The sequence below is a fragment of the Corapipo altera genome, unplaced genomic scaffold (genome assembly GCF_003945725.1).
Source record: "Corapipo altera isolate COAL_440 unplaced genomic scaffold, ASM394572v1 23, whole genome shotgun sequence".
Classification (NCBI taxonomy): Eukaryota; Metazoa; Chordata; class Aves; order Passeriformes; family Pipridae; genus Corapipo; species Corapipo altera.
This window is the reverse complement of record NW_020884878.1, coordinates 2264791-2279692: the sequence shown is the minus strand read 5'-3', so window position 1 is coordinate 2279692 and position 14902 is coordinate 2264791. Positions and strand designations below refer to the sequence as shown.

The 14902-nt window shown below is 42.0% G+C and overlaps 1 protein-coding gene across 2 annotated transcripts in view; it reads right to left on the bottom strand.

The window, feature by feature from the left end:
- Positions 1-407: 407 nt before the first annotated feature.
- Positions 408-14902, bottom strand: part of MTHFD1 (methylenetetrahydrofolate dehydrogenase, cyclohydrolase and formyltetrahydrofolate synthetase 1) — a 41667-nt gene continuing 27172 nt past the window's right edge. For both annotated transcript variants that reach the window (XM_027637738.1, XM_027637737.1), the window contains exons 17-28: positions 14463-14539; positions 13384-13524; positions 10456-10524; positions 9788-9899; positions 9454-9593; positions 8977-9018; positions 7862-7962; positions 6764-6941; positions 6419-6526; positions 5570-5722; positions 1519-1627; positions 408-1343 (exon numbers count right to left, since the gene is read on the bottom strand). In XM_027637738.1, the coding sequence (XP_027493539.1) occupies positions 1538-1627; positions 5570-5722; positions 6419-6526; positions 6764-6941; positions 7862-7962; positions 8977-9018; positions 9454-9593; positions 9788-9899; positions 10456-10524; positions 13384-13524; positions 14463-14539 (1211 nt within the window). In that variant the 3' untranslated portion in view covers positions 408-1343; positions 1519-1537. The remainder of the gene's footprint in view (positions 1344-1518; positions 1628-5569; positions 5723-6418; positions 6527-6763; positions 6942-7861; positions 7963-8976; positions 9019-9453; positions 9594-9787; positions 9900-10455; positions 10525-13383; positions 13525-14462; positions 14540-14902) is intronic.

Genomic DNA, 14902 nt, shown 5'->3' with positions numbered 1-14902 from the left:
ACACAAACACACACACACACAATACCTGTGTACTACAGATGCTCCCCTGCATTGGTGCACACCTACATCCTGATCCTCCCAGTTCTCACCAAAATCAGAATGTTTTTAGATTCACTTCTGATACAAGCAGATGGGCCTCACAAGTTTTAATTCAGATATTCTGCAGTCAGCTGCAAGTACATCAAATTCACCGAATAATTCAGGTAGTTTATTTCCTACAGATGACATACATCATCTAGGGAAGGAAACCAGATTAAATGCACACACACCCCCTGGTGCATTGCAGGCAATTATTACTGCAATAATCACTCCTACTTGTCAATACAAGGATTGCTGCTTCTGTGCAGTTAATCACAGAAATAAGTTCTAATTCACTAATCTCAATGCATACATTAAAACCCAAAAAGTTGAAGTATTTGCCAGTTTATTCGTATTAGTTTAAAAAAATTGGTAGCAACACTATCTTCATGTTACAAAATGATTTTTGGCCTGTGGACAAAACCTGCTACCACTCACTTGATCACTATTTGCGTTGTCTCTCTTCACCAAAAAGGTACCTTTGGAAAAAAGGCTTATCAATGGTGTAACTGCACTTATTGTTGAGTATAAAATGAGGCAAAAGACACAGTTGGTACAGCCACAGTTATGGGCCAGAGATCCAGTCCCTTCACCTCTCCAGAGGTTTCATTCCATTAGCAGTAAAATATAGTAGTCACAGCTGGGCTTTCTAACAGGGAAATCTGACGTGGCTCAGGTGCCTGCAGGAATGATTCATAGCAGAAGGCAGGGCAAGCACTTCTGGAGAGAGATGAGGAGCGAAGGGGATTCCTCCCTGCTCCCTCTTTTAAATGACATTGGCGCAGTTTCAGAGCACAGCGGTTCCCCCCTCAGTGCGAGAAGTGGAACAGAGAACTCAGGATGGCAAGTGGGAAACGGCAGTGTACAAGGCTTTCAAAGATAATATATGCTACAAAACCCCTATGGTTAAGACAATTAAGTCCCAAGACTGTTTCAAAGAGCTCCAGCTTTAGGATTTTTAATTATTAAAATCATGTCACTGAATCAAAAGAGGTCACTAAACCCAAGCTTCTGTATTCTGCTTCAGCTACAATTTAGAAGCGGGAGGTCTGTAGAGGAAGTACAGTTTATATGCTCAGTGTGGACTAGCTTGGAATGCAGCAGTACAAAAATTATTACAGATTAAGAGTTAGTGGTCGATTCTTCAGCACTCCTCCTTCCAGTCAGTTCTTTCACTACATTCTCAGTCATATCTTGTTCTGACTTAAAAAAAAGATCAGGGCACAAGTTCCATTTACATGATTCATCAGGTGTTCTTCTGGGAGCTAAAAACAAAAATAAATTTAATTACTATTATATACTACTGCAGGCAACTTTCAGGCTGAATTATAATCAAATGTCATTTGGAGACATATGGCATAATATGGGATTGGCTTAACTCCATTATCTCAAGATGAGAAATAAAGTCCAAATATTGAAAGCCTTCAAGAAGGCACCTACCTTTGGTTAATTATTCCTTTCAGAAGAGCCCATTTACTCCTCCCGACACTGGGTCCAAGTCTATATCATAGAAACAGGGTCTTGTAGGAAGTCCTGGCATAGTGCTCATCTGGACAAGAAGAAAGAGAATGTTAAAATGCCAGCAGCATCATTTTGTGCACAAGATACTGAAGACTATGATGGCAACAGCTTTGCACATGAACAGACCAGCAGGATGCTGGTCATGGACCCTTTTGCAGCACACTGTGAGAACCAGGAACTCCTGGATGAGTAGATAGATCTGAGGTTTTTCCTTGTTATGATGAGGATTCAGTTTGGTTTCTGCAGCTGCCAGTGACTGAGCCCAAGATTTGGCAAAGTACTTTGATAACCAGCTGACCAGGTCACTGTTAGAGGAGCATTCATGGACTTTGCTGTGGTGAGATAATTACTTGTGGCAGTTTTCTGGGTACTAAAGTGAGGATACATAATACAAAGTACCAAAGTTTTAATACAACTTTGCTGACTGTAAAGTCTGATGTGATTACAACTTTTAAAGAGTCTAGAACTAGAAGTGTTAAATAATCAGGAATAATTACTGTTGAGAGTTGAATCAGTTTGGGGGTTGTTTTATTTTTTCTAAACTGGGATAAAGCTTAGGAAGAGATGAAGAGGTCTGTTCTCCTGACTGGAACATTTTCAGGAGGGCTGTGCAGTGGCAGAGCTCACAGAGCAGCTGCCAGCACCAGGCCTGCCTCAGGCCAGTCCTCTCTGCTTGTCCCACTGCCGAGCACCCAGTTTCAGGGATGCAGAATGCAAGGCTGGCAGGAACTACACTTGGCCTGATTTATTCATGCAGCTGAGAACATTTCCCCTTCCCTAACTCAGCATTTAGCCCAGCAGCACACACAGGCTAGACATGGATGCTCTACAAAAGTGGACAACTTGTGCCCATGTTTGGTAGTTTGTGTCAGTGGTCATTAACTGCTGTAATAAAAAAGGGAGACCTTGAAAGGTCTCATTTTCTATCTGCATCACCCAGCCTCAGCTTTCACAGTCAGTATTGTTATGCCTGTCTCCATTAGATTAAAGATCTCTTTGGCAACCTGGTATTTTCTCCCTGAGCAAGTATTTTGCACGCTAATCAAATTACCTCCCCATCTTCCTTTTGATCATAAGCTAAGCAGCAAGGAGGCAAAGCTCTGCTGGTGAGGCTTTTTCTGCTGTTCTCAAAACTGTCTGGGGAGCTTTTGGAGTTCCAGCCCTTTTTCCTAAGCTGTTGACAAGTGCTAACTCCAGTCCCACAGGTCCAGCACCACTGCAGGTCTTTCATGGCTTATGCAAAGGCAAAACTCACTTCAGGTCTCCTCTTTCTAATGAATTCTAGGGCTGCACCAGCTTTTTGTCAGAGCCACTGCCTTCCCAGACAGAGACTAGGGGGGCCACAGAGAGGACCCTCAGTCCTCATTTTTGTGCTTAGCTGTATGAATATTTTGCCCTCAAGAACCTCTCAGGAAGGTGTTAAGAGGTTCAAAGTGCCCGGAGGGGTTTTCCTGTTCTCACCTGCCAGTATCTGGTCATGCAGAGCAAGAAATTTCCTATTTATTTATGTATCACTGAAGAGTCATGGAGCTTTGCAGCTCTCCACCTCCAGATTCAGAGGGCCACAGCAGGAGCTGAGAGAGTGACATTCAACAGAGTAGGAGGTGCTGTAGATGTGCCTGACTTTGCCATTTCTTGCACTTTCTATTTTGAAATGAACAGTCAATCTTTCCTCCTTTCTTTTCATCCACAGTGGCTACTCTGCTTACTTAAAGGCAGTCTGCTTAAACCCCAGATTTTCATGCAGTACAGAGTAATTTCCAACCAGGCTACTAATTTTCTGTACAAGTATCTACAATGCTTAATGCACTCAGTTATTTTCAAAGCTGAACTAATGAACTTCTCCTCCATTATCCTCATCCCCTTTAATACCACATGTGCTCAAAAAGAATTCACACTATTTACTTACATGAAAAATTAGCCCACATGACTATCATCAAACCCCTTGCAAGATTGCAAATAAAACTAATACCAACTAAACATGTATTATTTATTGCTTTTGTGTAACTTACAAAAAAATTGCCATTTAGAAACTAAAAAAAAATAGTCGAATAGAGGATTTGACTTCAATTCAGCAGCAGCACCAGAAAAAAAGCCCAACAAATCTGAGTCCAATGATTTATTTTATTTTCACTTCAAATCTAGATAACCTTTGAAATTATATTTACTTTAAAATCTCAAAGTACTTCATTGAAGGACATTCTGAGCCAGAAAGGAAAAAACCCCAAAAACTCAGAACCTGGGAAAAAAAAATAAAATGTGACATCCTTTGTGATGACTTCAGATAACAAGAGTATGCACACACTGGTGATTAATTTCACCTCATATTTACCCCAAAAGCTTCTGCACAGAGCTACATATTTGTTGCATTTTCAGCTCTCAGTTCAATGGCTGCTGCCAAAAATTTACTCTGAGGCTAACACATCCCCTGCTGAATGGGTTTAAAATAGTGATCTGATTCAAAATGCTCTAGATTGCTTCTTGAGAGGACATCCATTCCCTGGGTTTGTAGACACCACAGAAGAGTGATCATATTCCTAACCAGAAGACCTACTGTTAACTCTAGCAGAATTAACATCATGATTTACCACATAGCCAAGAAAACATTAGGAAACTGGGAAAGGAGCAGAAAGGAAGAAGTCCAACTCCATAGAAACTGAAGACATCAGAAAAAGAGCCAAAATGTTGGGTTTAATGTCTAAAACCATCTCTCTCTTGTGTAGCTCATTAATGCAGTCTACCCTTTCCTTCTCCAATGCTTATGTAATAAATAATAAAAATAAATCATTGTTTGGATTAAATCTTGGCTTGCAAAAAATGCCATTTATAACAGTAAAAAGCATGCTATCTTTCATTCTATCCCAAAACACACATTAGTCTTTAGAATATGGATGAGCCAGACTTCCATCAGGATGAGGTTATTGTATTTATGTTGGGTAATCTGGAAACCTACCATTATTAAGGAATTAAAAGAAAAGGTACCCAATATTTGGCTCTAGCAAGCATTTGAAGGAAGAGCGGCTCCAACTCTTAAATCAGCAAATTTCATCATCTGAGTCATGCACCCCTAATGCTTTTGGAAGTCTATTATAATAAATATGTTGCCATTAGGACTTCAGAAAAAGCTTCAGGCCCAAAAAACAACAAAAAGGCAGAGCTGCTTGCTCCAACTGCCTCATCCCCTAAAATACTCTCATTAGTTACTTAACATCTGCCAGAAGAGATTCCCCAGGTAAGATTTCCAGCAGATCCTTTCATCCTAATGTTTTTGTCTATGGATGCAAACCTGAACTTGAGTTCATTTTGCAGGTGGCTCCTCTTTCTGCTATATCAAAGCTGTTCCAGGATCCTGTTTCCATTGTTGCTACTGTCTCCCCTCTCAGCTGACATTATGCCAATCACGTCAAAGAACAGAAACTAAAAACTCAAGGGCACAGTGAAATGAATTGTTGGAATTCATGCTGAACAGCAAACAGATGGTCAGCAAAACCATGAGAACCAAATGGGAGGGGAGCCTGATAAATGATTAATAGCACAGGTCAGCTTCTCTTTGGAGGTGTCTCATCCAAAGCTGTTTGCTTTGAAAGCTTTGGAGGAGTTGCCTTGTTCTGCCCTGATCCACAGGTGCACGCAGAGCTCACCTGCAGTACCACAAAGTGCTTTCATCAGGAATGCAAAGTCCAGTGGCAATCAGGTGGGCCAAGGATTTTTCCCATGCCCTCTGCCAGATGCTGTTCCTAGAATTCACTAATTACAGAGTTCATTCTCTTCTCAAAATCTACAAAGAGAGAGATGTGGGACCTGAGGGATACACCAGGGGAAAAAAACTTAAGGCACCTAATACACTGGACTGCTAAAACACCAACTATAAGTGAAAAGGACTCTCCTAATTTAAGATACTTAAGAGTAACTGATTACTGGAATCAAGTTTTTCCCCTCACCCCAGTTGAGGGTTCACCCAATCACATACCGTTCCCACCAGTGGATACAGGAATCCAGCTCCAACACTGGCCCGAATGTCTCGGATCGGCAGAACAAAACCCGTAGGTGCTCCTTTTTGTTCAGGGTCATGAGACAACGATAAGTGAGTTTTAGCCATGCAGATTGGCAGGTTTCCAAACCCCTGGGAAAAGAGAGAGAAAAGAAGAGAAATTAGTGGGAAAAAAACAGTAACTTTTCCTGTATCCAAATGTAATTGCTCTATTCTGCCATTCTCTGCAGACGTCAGACATTTTATCAGGACATTTCACTCCTCACCAACTGCTTCACCCACAGCCTGTCAGATCCACTGACCATTCTGCATTCCCATTCCTTCTCTGTCAAAGTCTGTGTCCCCCACTAAGTACTAAAGAAAGAACCACCATGGCCCCCAGCATATCCAGTGAGGAAAACACTATAGAAGTGTTAGATATACAATCTCAATAGTCAACATACTTTCTACTCTCTTCCCAAAACATTAAATGGCTCAGAGTTAAGGTTTTGTTCAGCTGAGGTCAGTTAATTAGAAATGTTTGGTCAATATAATTGCAGCTCATGAGGAAGTGGCAATTACATTCCTATGGGGTTTTGATAGGCTTGTAAAGGAATACACAAGAAGCATGAAAGCAAGAAACTATATAAGGCAGTAGTAAATGAACTGCAAAAGCAAAATTATTTGAGCACCCTGTAACCAGCAAATGGCCAGTTCACACACTGTCTTCTCTTCACAGACCTTCAACAATGCAGAAGCAGGTAAAATCACAAGGATGTCATGCTAGAGAAGAGTAAAAGCAACACAGCAGCCAGAAAGCACCACTATCAGATGCTGTGGAAAACTCACTTGCTTAGTGTAGATGGTGACTTTCTCCTGTGCTTCTTCAAGTAGCTCAATGTCTCTTGCCCCATAGACCTGCTGGGCAATAAGCCTGATCTTATCTACAACAGGGAGCTAGGAAAAAAAAAATACAGGCAAGTCAGTGTGGCCAAACTACAAAGACCTGCAGCATCACAGCAGCTTCACACCCCTTATATGTGTTGTGCAGTGCCCAACTGCAGACGTCAGACTTTATCCCACTTGCTGTAGAACAAAGCTATACAGTAATTTGAGGGTTTTCACAGGTTTCAATATTTCACTGGTTCGTCAACACAACAAGAAATAACTCTCTGTAATCCTGCAAGCTCCTACCTCCAAGTTATAGAGGAACCTGAAGTTGCTGGGTGCCTGGGATGCTTTCTGAACAGCTTGGGCCAGTGCCAGCGCTCCTTTCCCTCCCTCTGCCCAGTGAGTGCACTCTACAGCATCAAATGCTCCTGCCTCCTTCGCCTTCTGTACCACAAGGGCCAGTTCAGCCTTTGTATCCGTCCTGTAAGGAGAAAAATCTGCATGTTTGTACCAGAATGCACACACAGTAAGTTAACTGTTTGTTCCTGACAAGATCCAAAACCTGTCCAAAGAAATCACAGAACCCTGCCATCAGGCAGCTGCTCATGGGCTATCCATCACAGTCTTCTCTACCTTGGTGAAGGCGGCTAATCCATGGAGGAACACACAGTGACAAGTAGCTCTGGAACTACGTGCAGAGATCCATGACTTCTGACAGAGCAGCATTCCAGACCTTCTGCCATTTCTGTTCTGCTTTCCAGTTTTCACAAGCAAACTCAAAAAGGTGTTAGTACTGCAGATTTAGAGATGCTCAGGTGTGCTGTATCATGGGCACACAACAAGCTAAAAGCCAACATTCCTCCAGGTCGGGCAATATGCATTTACTTCACATGAAGAACCTTAGCTGGCTACTCCCCTTCAGCTGGCATCAGCTTTAGCACCTCAGCTCAAAGGCCTTCTGCTCTCGTAACATGACCACACAGAGGTTCTATTTCCTGTGCAGTTCAACGTGCAGAGCCCAAAATGCTCCTTAGCAGGGCACAATTATTCCACACAGCCAATCACTGAACACAGTGTGGTCAACAACACAGGTACCTCACCACCTATTATGAGCTTAGATTCCACACTGTCACAGGCACATCTATCCATAATAATTTGGCCAGTCAGGGTGTAAGTGATGGCAGATACTAGCCATAAAATCCTAGGCTAATTCAAAGTAAAGGAGTACATTTGAAATGACTAAGCAGAGCTCCTCCCCCACTTATTCAGTATCTTCCAACAATGCAAGATGCTGCAAACAATACATCAACAGAACTGAAAACAGGAGTTTGTGCTAAACATAACATACAAAATGCCACAATTTTATACCCATGCCTCACTTCCAAGTCCCAGCTCACTTACTTGAAAGCATTGACAGCCACAACTACTGGGACACCAAACAGCCGTGCATTTTGGATTTGCTTGTTTAGATTACTGCAGCCCTTTGCCAACAGTTGAAGGTTCTGTAAAGAAGACAGCAAGCAGGAAGTGTGTTTTATCAGGGGCAGTGGAACTTTTATTCCAAATCCACTACATCCACGGCTAATGCTAAAAATGTCAAAATAGGAATGAAACCACAAAGGCAAGCACCCAGTGGTGCTTTCTGAACAGTCCAGACCCACTGCATGATCCTGATAGAGACAGGAAAAAGAATTAGTACTTCTAATAATCACTGGTTTCAGCTGTCAAGCCAAGGTAAGAGAAACCACTTTTTGTTATACTTAGTAAGTTAATACCTGTTCCCATTAACTCCCCACAGTAAAGCCTCAGTCTCCTCTCTGACACATTCCTCTTTATGTATTAAATATCACCAGCAGTGAATTTCATTACACCCTTTTGAAGTCTGTGGCAACAGCTTTCAGTTTACATGTATTTACATTTTTCAGCATCTGAGAACTATTCCTGGAAATTCAGACATTTCATCCCTTCCTATGCAAAGAATAATCCATGCAGAACCTCCATGAGTAAAAAAGCTGCAGCAGTGTAAAGAAAGCCAGACCAATTATCCAAGTGTACACAACCATTAAAAGCACAAAGACAGAAGGTGAGACTTCAGTTCATTTTCCTCTCTTGCTTGCAAAGGTGTGGGGGGGGATAAAACCAAAAACTACAGAGCATAATTAGAGAGGTACTCTGAATATTTTCAGACAATGTTTCAGCCAAGCAATTACTCCATATTGAGAAGGCTGGGGACACAGAGTAGATATTACTATGAAAAATGGAGCACACAGACAATTGCATGAGTTAAGGAGAAACAATAAGGCTCTGAGCACTGGCTAGATCAGGTATAATAAATATTTGAAAGAGCAGAGCCAAAGTAACATCATTAAAAAAAAAATAACATTACAGCTTGTATGAGGAAGCATTTCCATGGCAGCTAAAGAAACGACACACTAGTAACCCAGGCATGCACTGCATGACATCTTGATGTCATGACCACAATTAGCTGGTCAACTGTCACAACACCTTGAGATTACCTCTTCTGTGTATTCCTTCGGTAAAGGTACCCCAGCAGTGACCTGGAGAAAAAAAGGAAAAAAAAACGGAGTCCCATAAGATTTTCATCCATGATATCTATCATGTCATGGATTCATATGATTGATTCATATTAAGTGGCATCAAGATACAACATTCTACTCCATGCTGATCCTTTTTTTTTTTTTGGTAAGAAAAAAATCAATGGAAGAATAAAAGACTGAGGGATGCACTCCAGATAAAATAGATGACTGACTCTGGGACTTTCACAAGTGCCCCAGCACACAGGCAAACAAAACAAGCAGGTATGAACCTGTAATATACTGCAGTGAAGCCGCTGCAGAAACACATTGATTCCTTTTACAACTTGAATCTCAAGACAATTTCAAGTGGATCGAACTCTACGGGGCTTTAAGTGACTGGATCAGAACGACAGGAACAGCCCCTCAGGTCTATGGAAAACCTTCCCCAGTACTTACTGTAGGCCCTCCTCCATGCATTTTCAGAGCTCGGACAGTAGCAACCAACACCACCACGTGAGGCCGGAGACCAGAGTAGCGGCACTTAATATCAAAGAATTTCTCCATGCCTATGTCTGCACCGAATCCTGCTTCTGTAACTGGAGTAGGAAATAAAAGAAAAGAAGCTTGTGAAAGGTTGCTGGATGGAAAAATCATGCTCTGATTACATAAATCAGAAGCTTCTTCCAAGACAAAAAAAAAAGCCCTAAGATGCTCCTGATAAGAAAAGGCAGATCCCTCCCTCCAAAGCAAACAAATGGCAAAGAAAATACCCCACACTCCTTGCACTTACCAACAAAACCATCTTTACCCACAAGCTTCAGTGCTATTTTGTCTGCCAACACAGAGGAATTCCCATGTGCAATATTGGCAAAAGGTCCAGCATGAACAAACACTGGTGTTCCCTAGAAAAGGGGGGATGTGGGAGAGAGAGAAAGAGAAAAATCAGAGTACAATTTCACAAATCTCCAGCATCTCAGGAGCTAAGTACTGAGGTACCTGAAGGTAAAGAAAAACATTTTTAGAAAACAGATCTTAAAGCCTTCTGATCAGACATTTGTTATCAGCAATAAGGACTACAGGGCAAACAGGATTATTATAATCTGCACAAGTGGAGGTATTAATCCGCTTAGGAAAAGGATGGTTAAATCCTAGCAACTTTGAATTTACAATCTTTGTCATTCTCCTTCATCCACACCATTTAAATTCCCCAAGCACTTCCTGACATTAAAGACAACAGAACAAAGACACAGCAAAGTTTAGTGCATTTCCTCAGGGTCATCCCACATGCCAAGGGCAGAAGGAAGTCAGCCTTCCCCCCCTAGCCCTGAGCCTTAGACAGGAAACCACAGTAAACCTCCAACTCTAAGCTAAGTAGGCCCACGCTGATTGTGATGAATGAAATAAACCAGTTGTTTCTTGGCTCTGAGAATGCACTTACAGCAAATCATCTGTGCTCACCTCTAGAGTCTGCATGAGGTTTGGCTTAATAGCATCTTTCATCAAGACAGCCAGAGCTCCAGTCACTCCCTAAAATAAAAACGGACAATCAGTTTCCACATGTACCGAGACCTTGAGACTGTTCCTATGTTGTGTCAAGGCTCTGCTTTTGTCCTGGTGGGCTTTCAGGATCAGAACCAGAACAACCTCTAGTCAGGGCAAGGCAGGAGAACGACCTTGACATTCCTGTAAGAGGATCTGTGATTTCTGGTGGGGGCTGTGACCTTGCTGGGCCATCCCTTTGTAGCAAAGGCATAAAGAACAATTACCTGCTGTTTCAGTGCTATGGCAAGGTTAGTAAATAAGACCAGTGAGAGAGTAACTTTTCAGTACATATGGTTTACTGTAGCCCATTCAGTGGCACAAAGCAATGTTCTTGGGTTTTGAAGGCAGATTTTTCTTGGACTTTTTTCCTTCTTCTTTTTAGCAACTCAGCTCCTCAGCTCTACAAACTGGCCTTAAAATGTCATAACAAGCTGCTACATCCTGCTCAAGTCTCCTGTGCAAAAATAACTTTTAAAGTGAACCTTTGTGCTCATGAGAACAACCAGGCAGACACAAAAAGCAAATAGTGGAGCCCAGGTTTCCTCTGAGGTGCAGCCACGTACCCTGATGAACTCTGATTCCAGTGAGAGATTATGATTTCATCCCCATATGCTTTGAGAAGACAAAAATGAGGGTGTAGTCACCTTTGTGACTGACACAGTCCAGTGGAAATCAAACCAGCTGTTACCCAGCACTTGCAAAAGTAACTAAAATTGCTGTCACGAGTCCTGATCCAATCGTTCACAGCGGTTATGAAAACCTTGAACCATGATCTCTTTTTCTTTTCTTTCAATTTCAAGTGGATTGCAGCACTCAATTACAGGAAAGATTATTTTTTTATAAGACATTCCGCGCTTTGTTTCATTAGTTTCAATCTTGCCACATGAAAGCTTATTTAACATTTAATGGATAAGCTTTAAACTTCAGTCATCTCCAGAATAATGAAAACTACAGAGCAAGATTTCCATGGCGACATTTCAGGCCTGTGTCACTCAGCAGCACTTCAATGCATCCCATCTCTAAAAACCTGTTGTCAGTTTTCAATTCCACGCTTCTTCCCAGATCTTTTTGCACTTCCTGGTAGCACACTCATGACATTGGTTTTATCACAGCAGAAGGACCCAGGCTGGTCTCTGCAATCACCACATTTCTGCTTGCATAAGGAGCACTTAACACGGCCCTAACGACATGAGCCACTGGCTGCCATCAGTGCAAACATATAACACACAAGAGAACCTGTTGGACAGGTCTGACACCACCCCCGTTCTGCAGTTTCAATGGACAAAAATTAAACATAGTTAGATTAAAAAAAAGAGTAAAAAAAATGAAATCTTGAGATGAAAAACTTCTATCACTGGATTCTACAGAAAACTCAAAGCAACTCCCAACCCAATGCACCATCTGCCTCCACTGCTGATGGGCAGTAGGAGACTCCTGTTTTCCAGAAAAAGGGTTTAACTTGGGTACTTAAGGTTAAACTGGTAGCATGCTAGATGTAGGAACTAAAATCTCAAAGCTGCCTATAGAACTTTGGCACATACCCTCCTTCATTCCCAACAAATGTATTACATAGGGATTTACAGATAAATGGTTCCCAGCCTAGCCCTTTTCCTGCAAGACAAGAGTCAGGCCACAGATCTGCTGTTTCTTAGCTTTATCCCGGGAGGAAGTAAAACAAAGAAACAAAACCCCTTAAAACACAAGAAAAAAAAATCCCACAGCAAGACAGTAAGAGCTGGGTAAGCTTTAGTGCTGTGTCCACCTTGCTGGAAACACAAGTCAGGATACCCACCCTCTGGATTCTTCTCTCTCACTGGAAATGTTCATTCAGAAAATGCAGCACAAACCTCATTAACACCCCATCATGCAAATTTGTAATACCCTTGTCTCTTGCAAAGCAGGGTGTGAAATATCTGCTATACAGGAGAGCTCTAAGCACTAATACTGTATATCTCTATTGATCAGTCCAACAGTCCTGAGCCTGTTCTCTGTCTTGAGGCCAAATGGCGGGGCACAGTTCACACAGAGGACTCAAACCCCCTTCCCTTCTCCAAACAGGGTTGCCATCTTCAAAATGTTCATTGGAAGAAGTGTCTGGGGCACAGGGCACTCCCCTGAAACCTCGGTGAAGCACCATTCAGGAGAGTGCTAGTGGACATGCTCCACAAACATGCCAAGAACTGTACTATAATTATTGTATGGGCAGCTGCAAGACAGTGCTGCAGCTTACAACTGCTGCCTAGGACTGCTTCACACACTGGTAACAGGCATCACCAGTGCTGTGACATTCGGCGTTTCGTGCAGTGGAAATAAAGGATTTATGTCTCTCATCAAAGGCTGCCCTATGGAGAACACACTTTTTTGCAAAGGCTTTGGCTTTTACAGCATTCACAGCCTCCCAGAACAAGGTATTTCACCATCTTGTAATTAAGTTTGCACGAAGCTTTGTTCCTGCTCAATGTTTTCCTCACTCCAGGGAGCCTGAGAAACAGGATGGCCAGCAGGATGCATTTTGAGTTCTTCCAATTCAGAAACACGCTTTTTGCATAGAAGCCACCACGTATTTCCCTGGTAATTCCTATGGTGCCAGCTTCAACCTGACACACAGCACATCACAGGACATCACACAGGACCCTTGTCCCTGCCCAGGTCTCTCACACACTCTCTGGACAAGGTGGTAGCCACACTGAAGCAAAAAACTTTCATTAACTGCGGGGGCTGAGATTTCATCTTTGATCTTCTATAAGTTCAGATCTTTTCTGCACAGAACCATCTTTCTGCTTTTCCATCCAAAGACTTTCAGAAGCAGTAGGAAGAAGCATTTAATAACTGCATGACTCTTACAAGGTCATCTGCTGTAACTGGCTGTCCTTTCTTGCTGGAGGCTACGACCATTCTGCCGAATCGCTTTTTCATATCATCCAGCCCATCAGCCAGCGCTAGGACTGCCATGATTTCACTGCTCACAGTGATGTCAAACTGAGCCTGCAAGAGATCAATAAAGAATGTGAACTCATCAAGATTCCCCAGCAGCAATTCTTACCTCCGGTAAATTCTTGATACAAGGCCAATCATCACCATCGTAACAAAAAAGAGAAAAAACCCCAAACAGATATACGAATATACAAGAAATCCAAAGCATTGCTCTCAGAACACAATTAATTTAATTTGACTGTTTTAAACTGGATCTTTTTTCTGCAAAATTAAGTAAAACCTATTTCTTCCGTTGATATTATGTGTCTCTCCTGGCACACACATTAGTGATTCATGTAAGAACACTTAACATTACTAACAATTATATTTTTGAAGGCTGAGCTTACTAACTCATCTGATTATCACTAAACAATACAGTAAATGACAAAAAATCCCAACAAACCCCCCAGATTCTATAGGAAATGAAGGGTATAATTCATCCGACATAATGCAGACACCTCCATCTTAGGGAAGCTAAGCACCCTAAGGACATTTCAAGTTAATAGAAAGAGGTTTTTCCAAGCACAATTCATTTGAACTATTAATCTGACAGTTACTTAAGCAACTGTAAGTAAGGATTCACAACTCAGGGGAGTCACAGCTCAATTGTCTATTTTACTCTATTGATTATACAGTGAATCTAGACAAGCTAGTCTAGTTTTGGCCAGATACACCCCACCCAAAGCATCTGCAGTGATCAAGATGAGCCATTGCCATGTGTCATCTTTAGAAAGGCTGCAGTCATCCCAGTTTGGGAAACCAATATTCATGAGAGAACAGGAAAGGACAATAAAATATGCACTGATAGCAAATTTAACTGCTTGGTTTAAAGGACTTTCTGCTTTCTCTTTAACAAGATACGGGTAAAAGATGAAAATATCCAGACTTACAGAAAGTTGCCTCAGGAACACATTTTTCAAAGTACTTATGCAAGGAAAGGGAGCAATTACCGTTCGTGAGAAGCCTTTCTCTGTTGGAGACTGTCCAATAGTGATTTTCCTAAGGAACCTGTCATTTGTATCCAGTACTGCAAGGAATGCAGAGAGATAAGATGTCACATTGCAAGTCATAAGTCACATCTATGCCCTGTGAGAAACACTCAGCCAGTTCATCCATGAAGAGAGGACAGCAGTTTGAGATACCAACCCCTCCTGAAGAGTGGCAAATGCTTCTCAACATGATTCCTCCCCAAAACTGAACAGCAACGAAGTTAAGACAGCCAGAGACACATCAGACCCTGCCACTGCATCCAGAGGGAGTCTAAATCCCTTTGTGTGCACTAACCACAAGACCAAAGCTCCTCTGAAGAGCAGAGCTGTTAGTATTATTCAAATTGATTTTTCCCCATCATTAGTCAGTGTGAATTCAGGAAACTACTACAGCCAAAGGG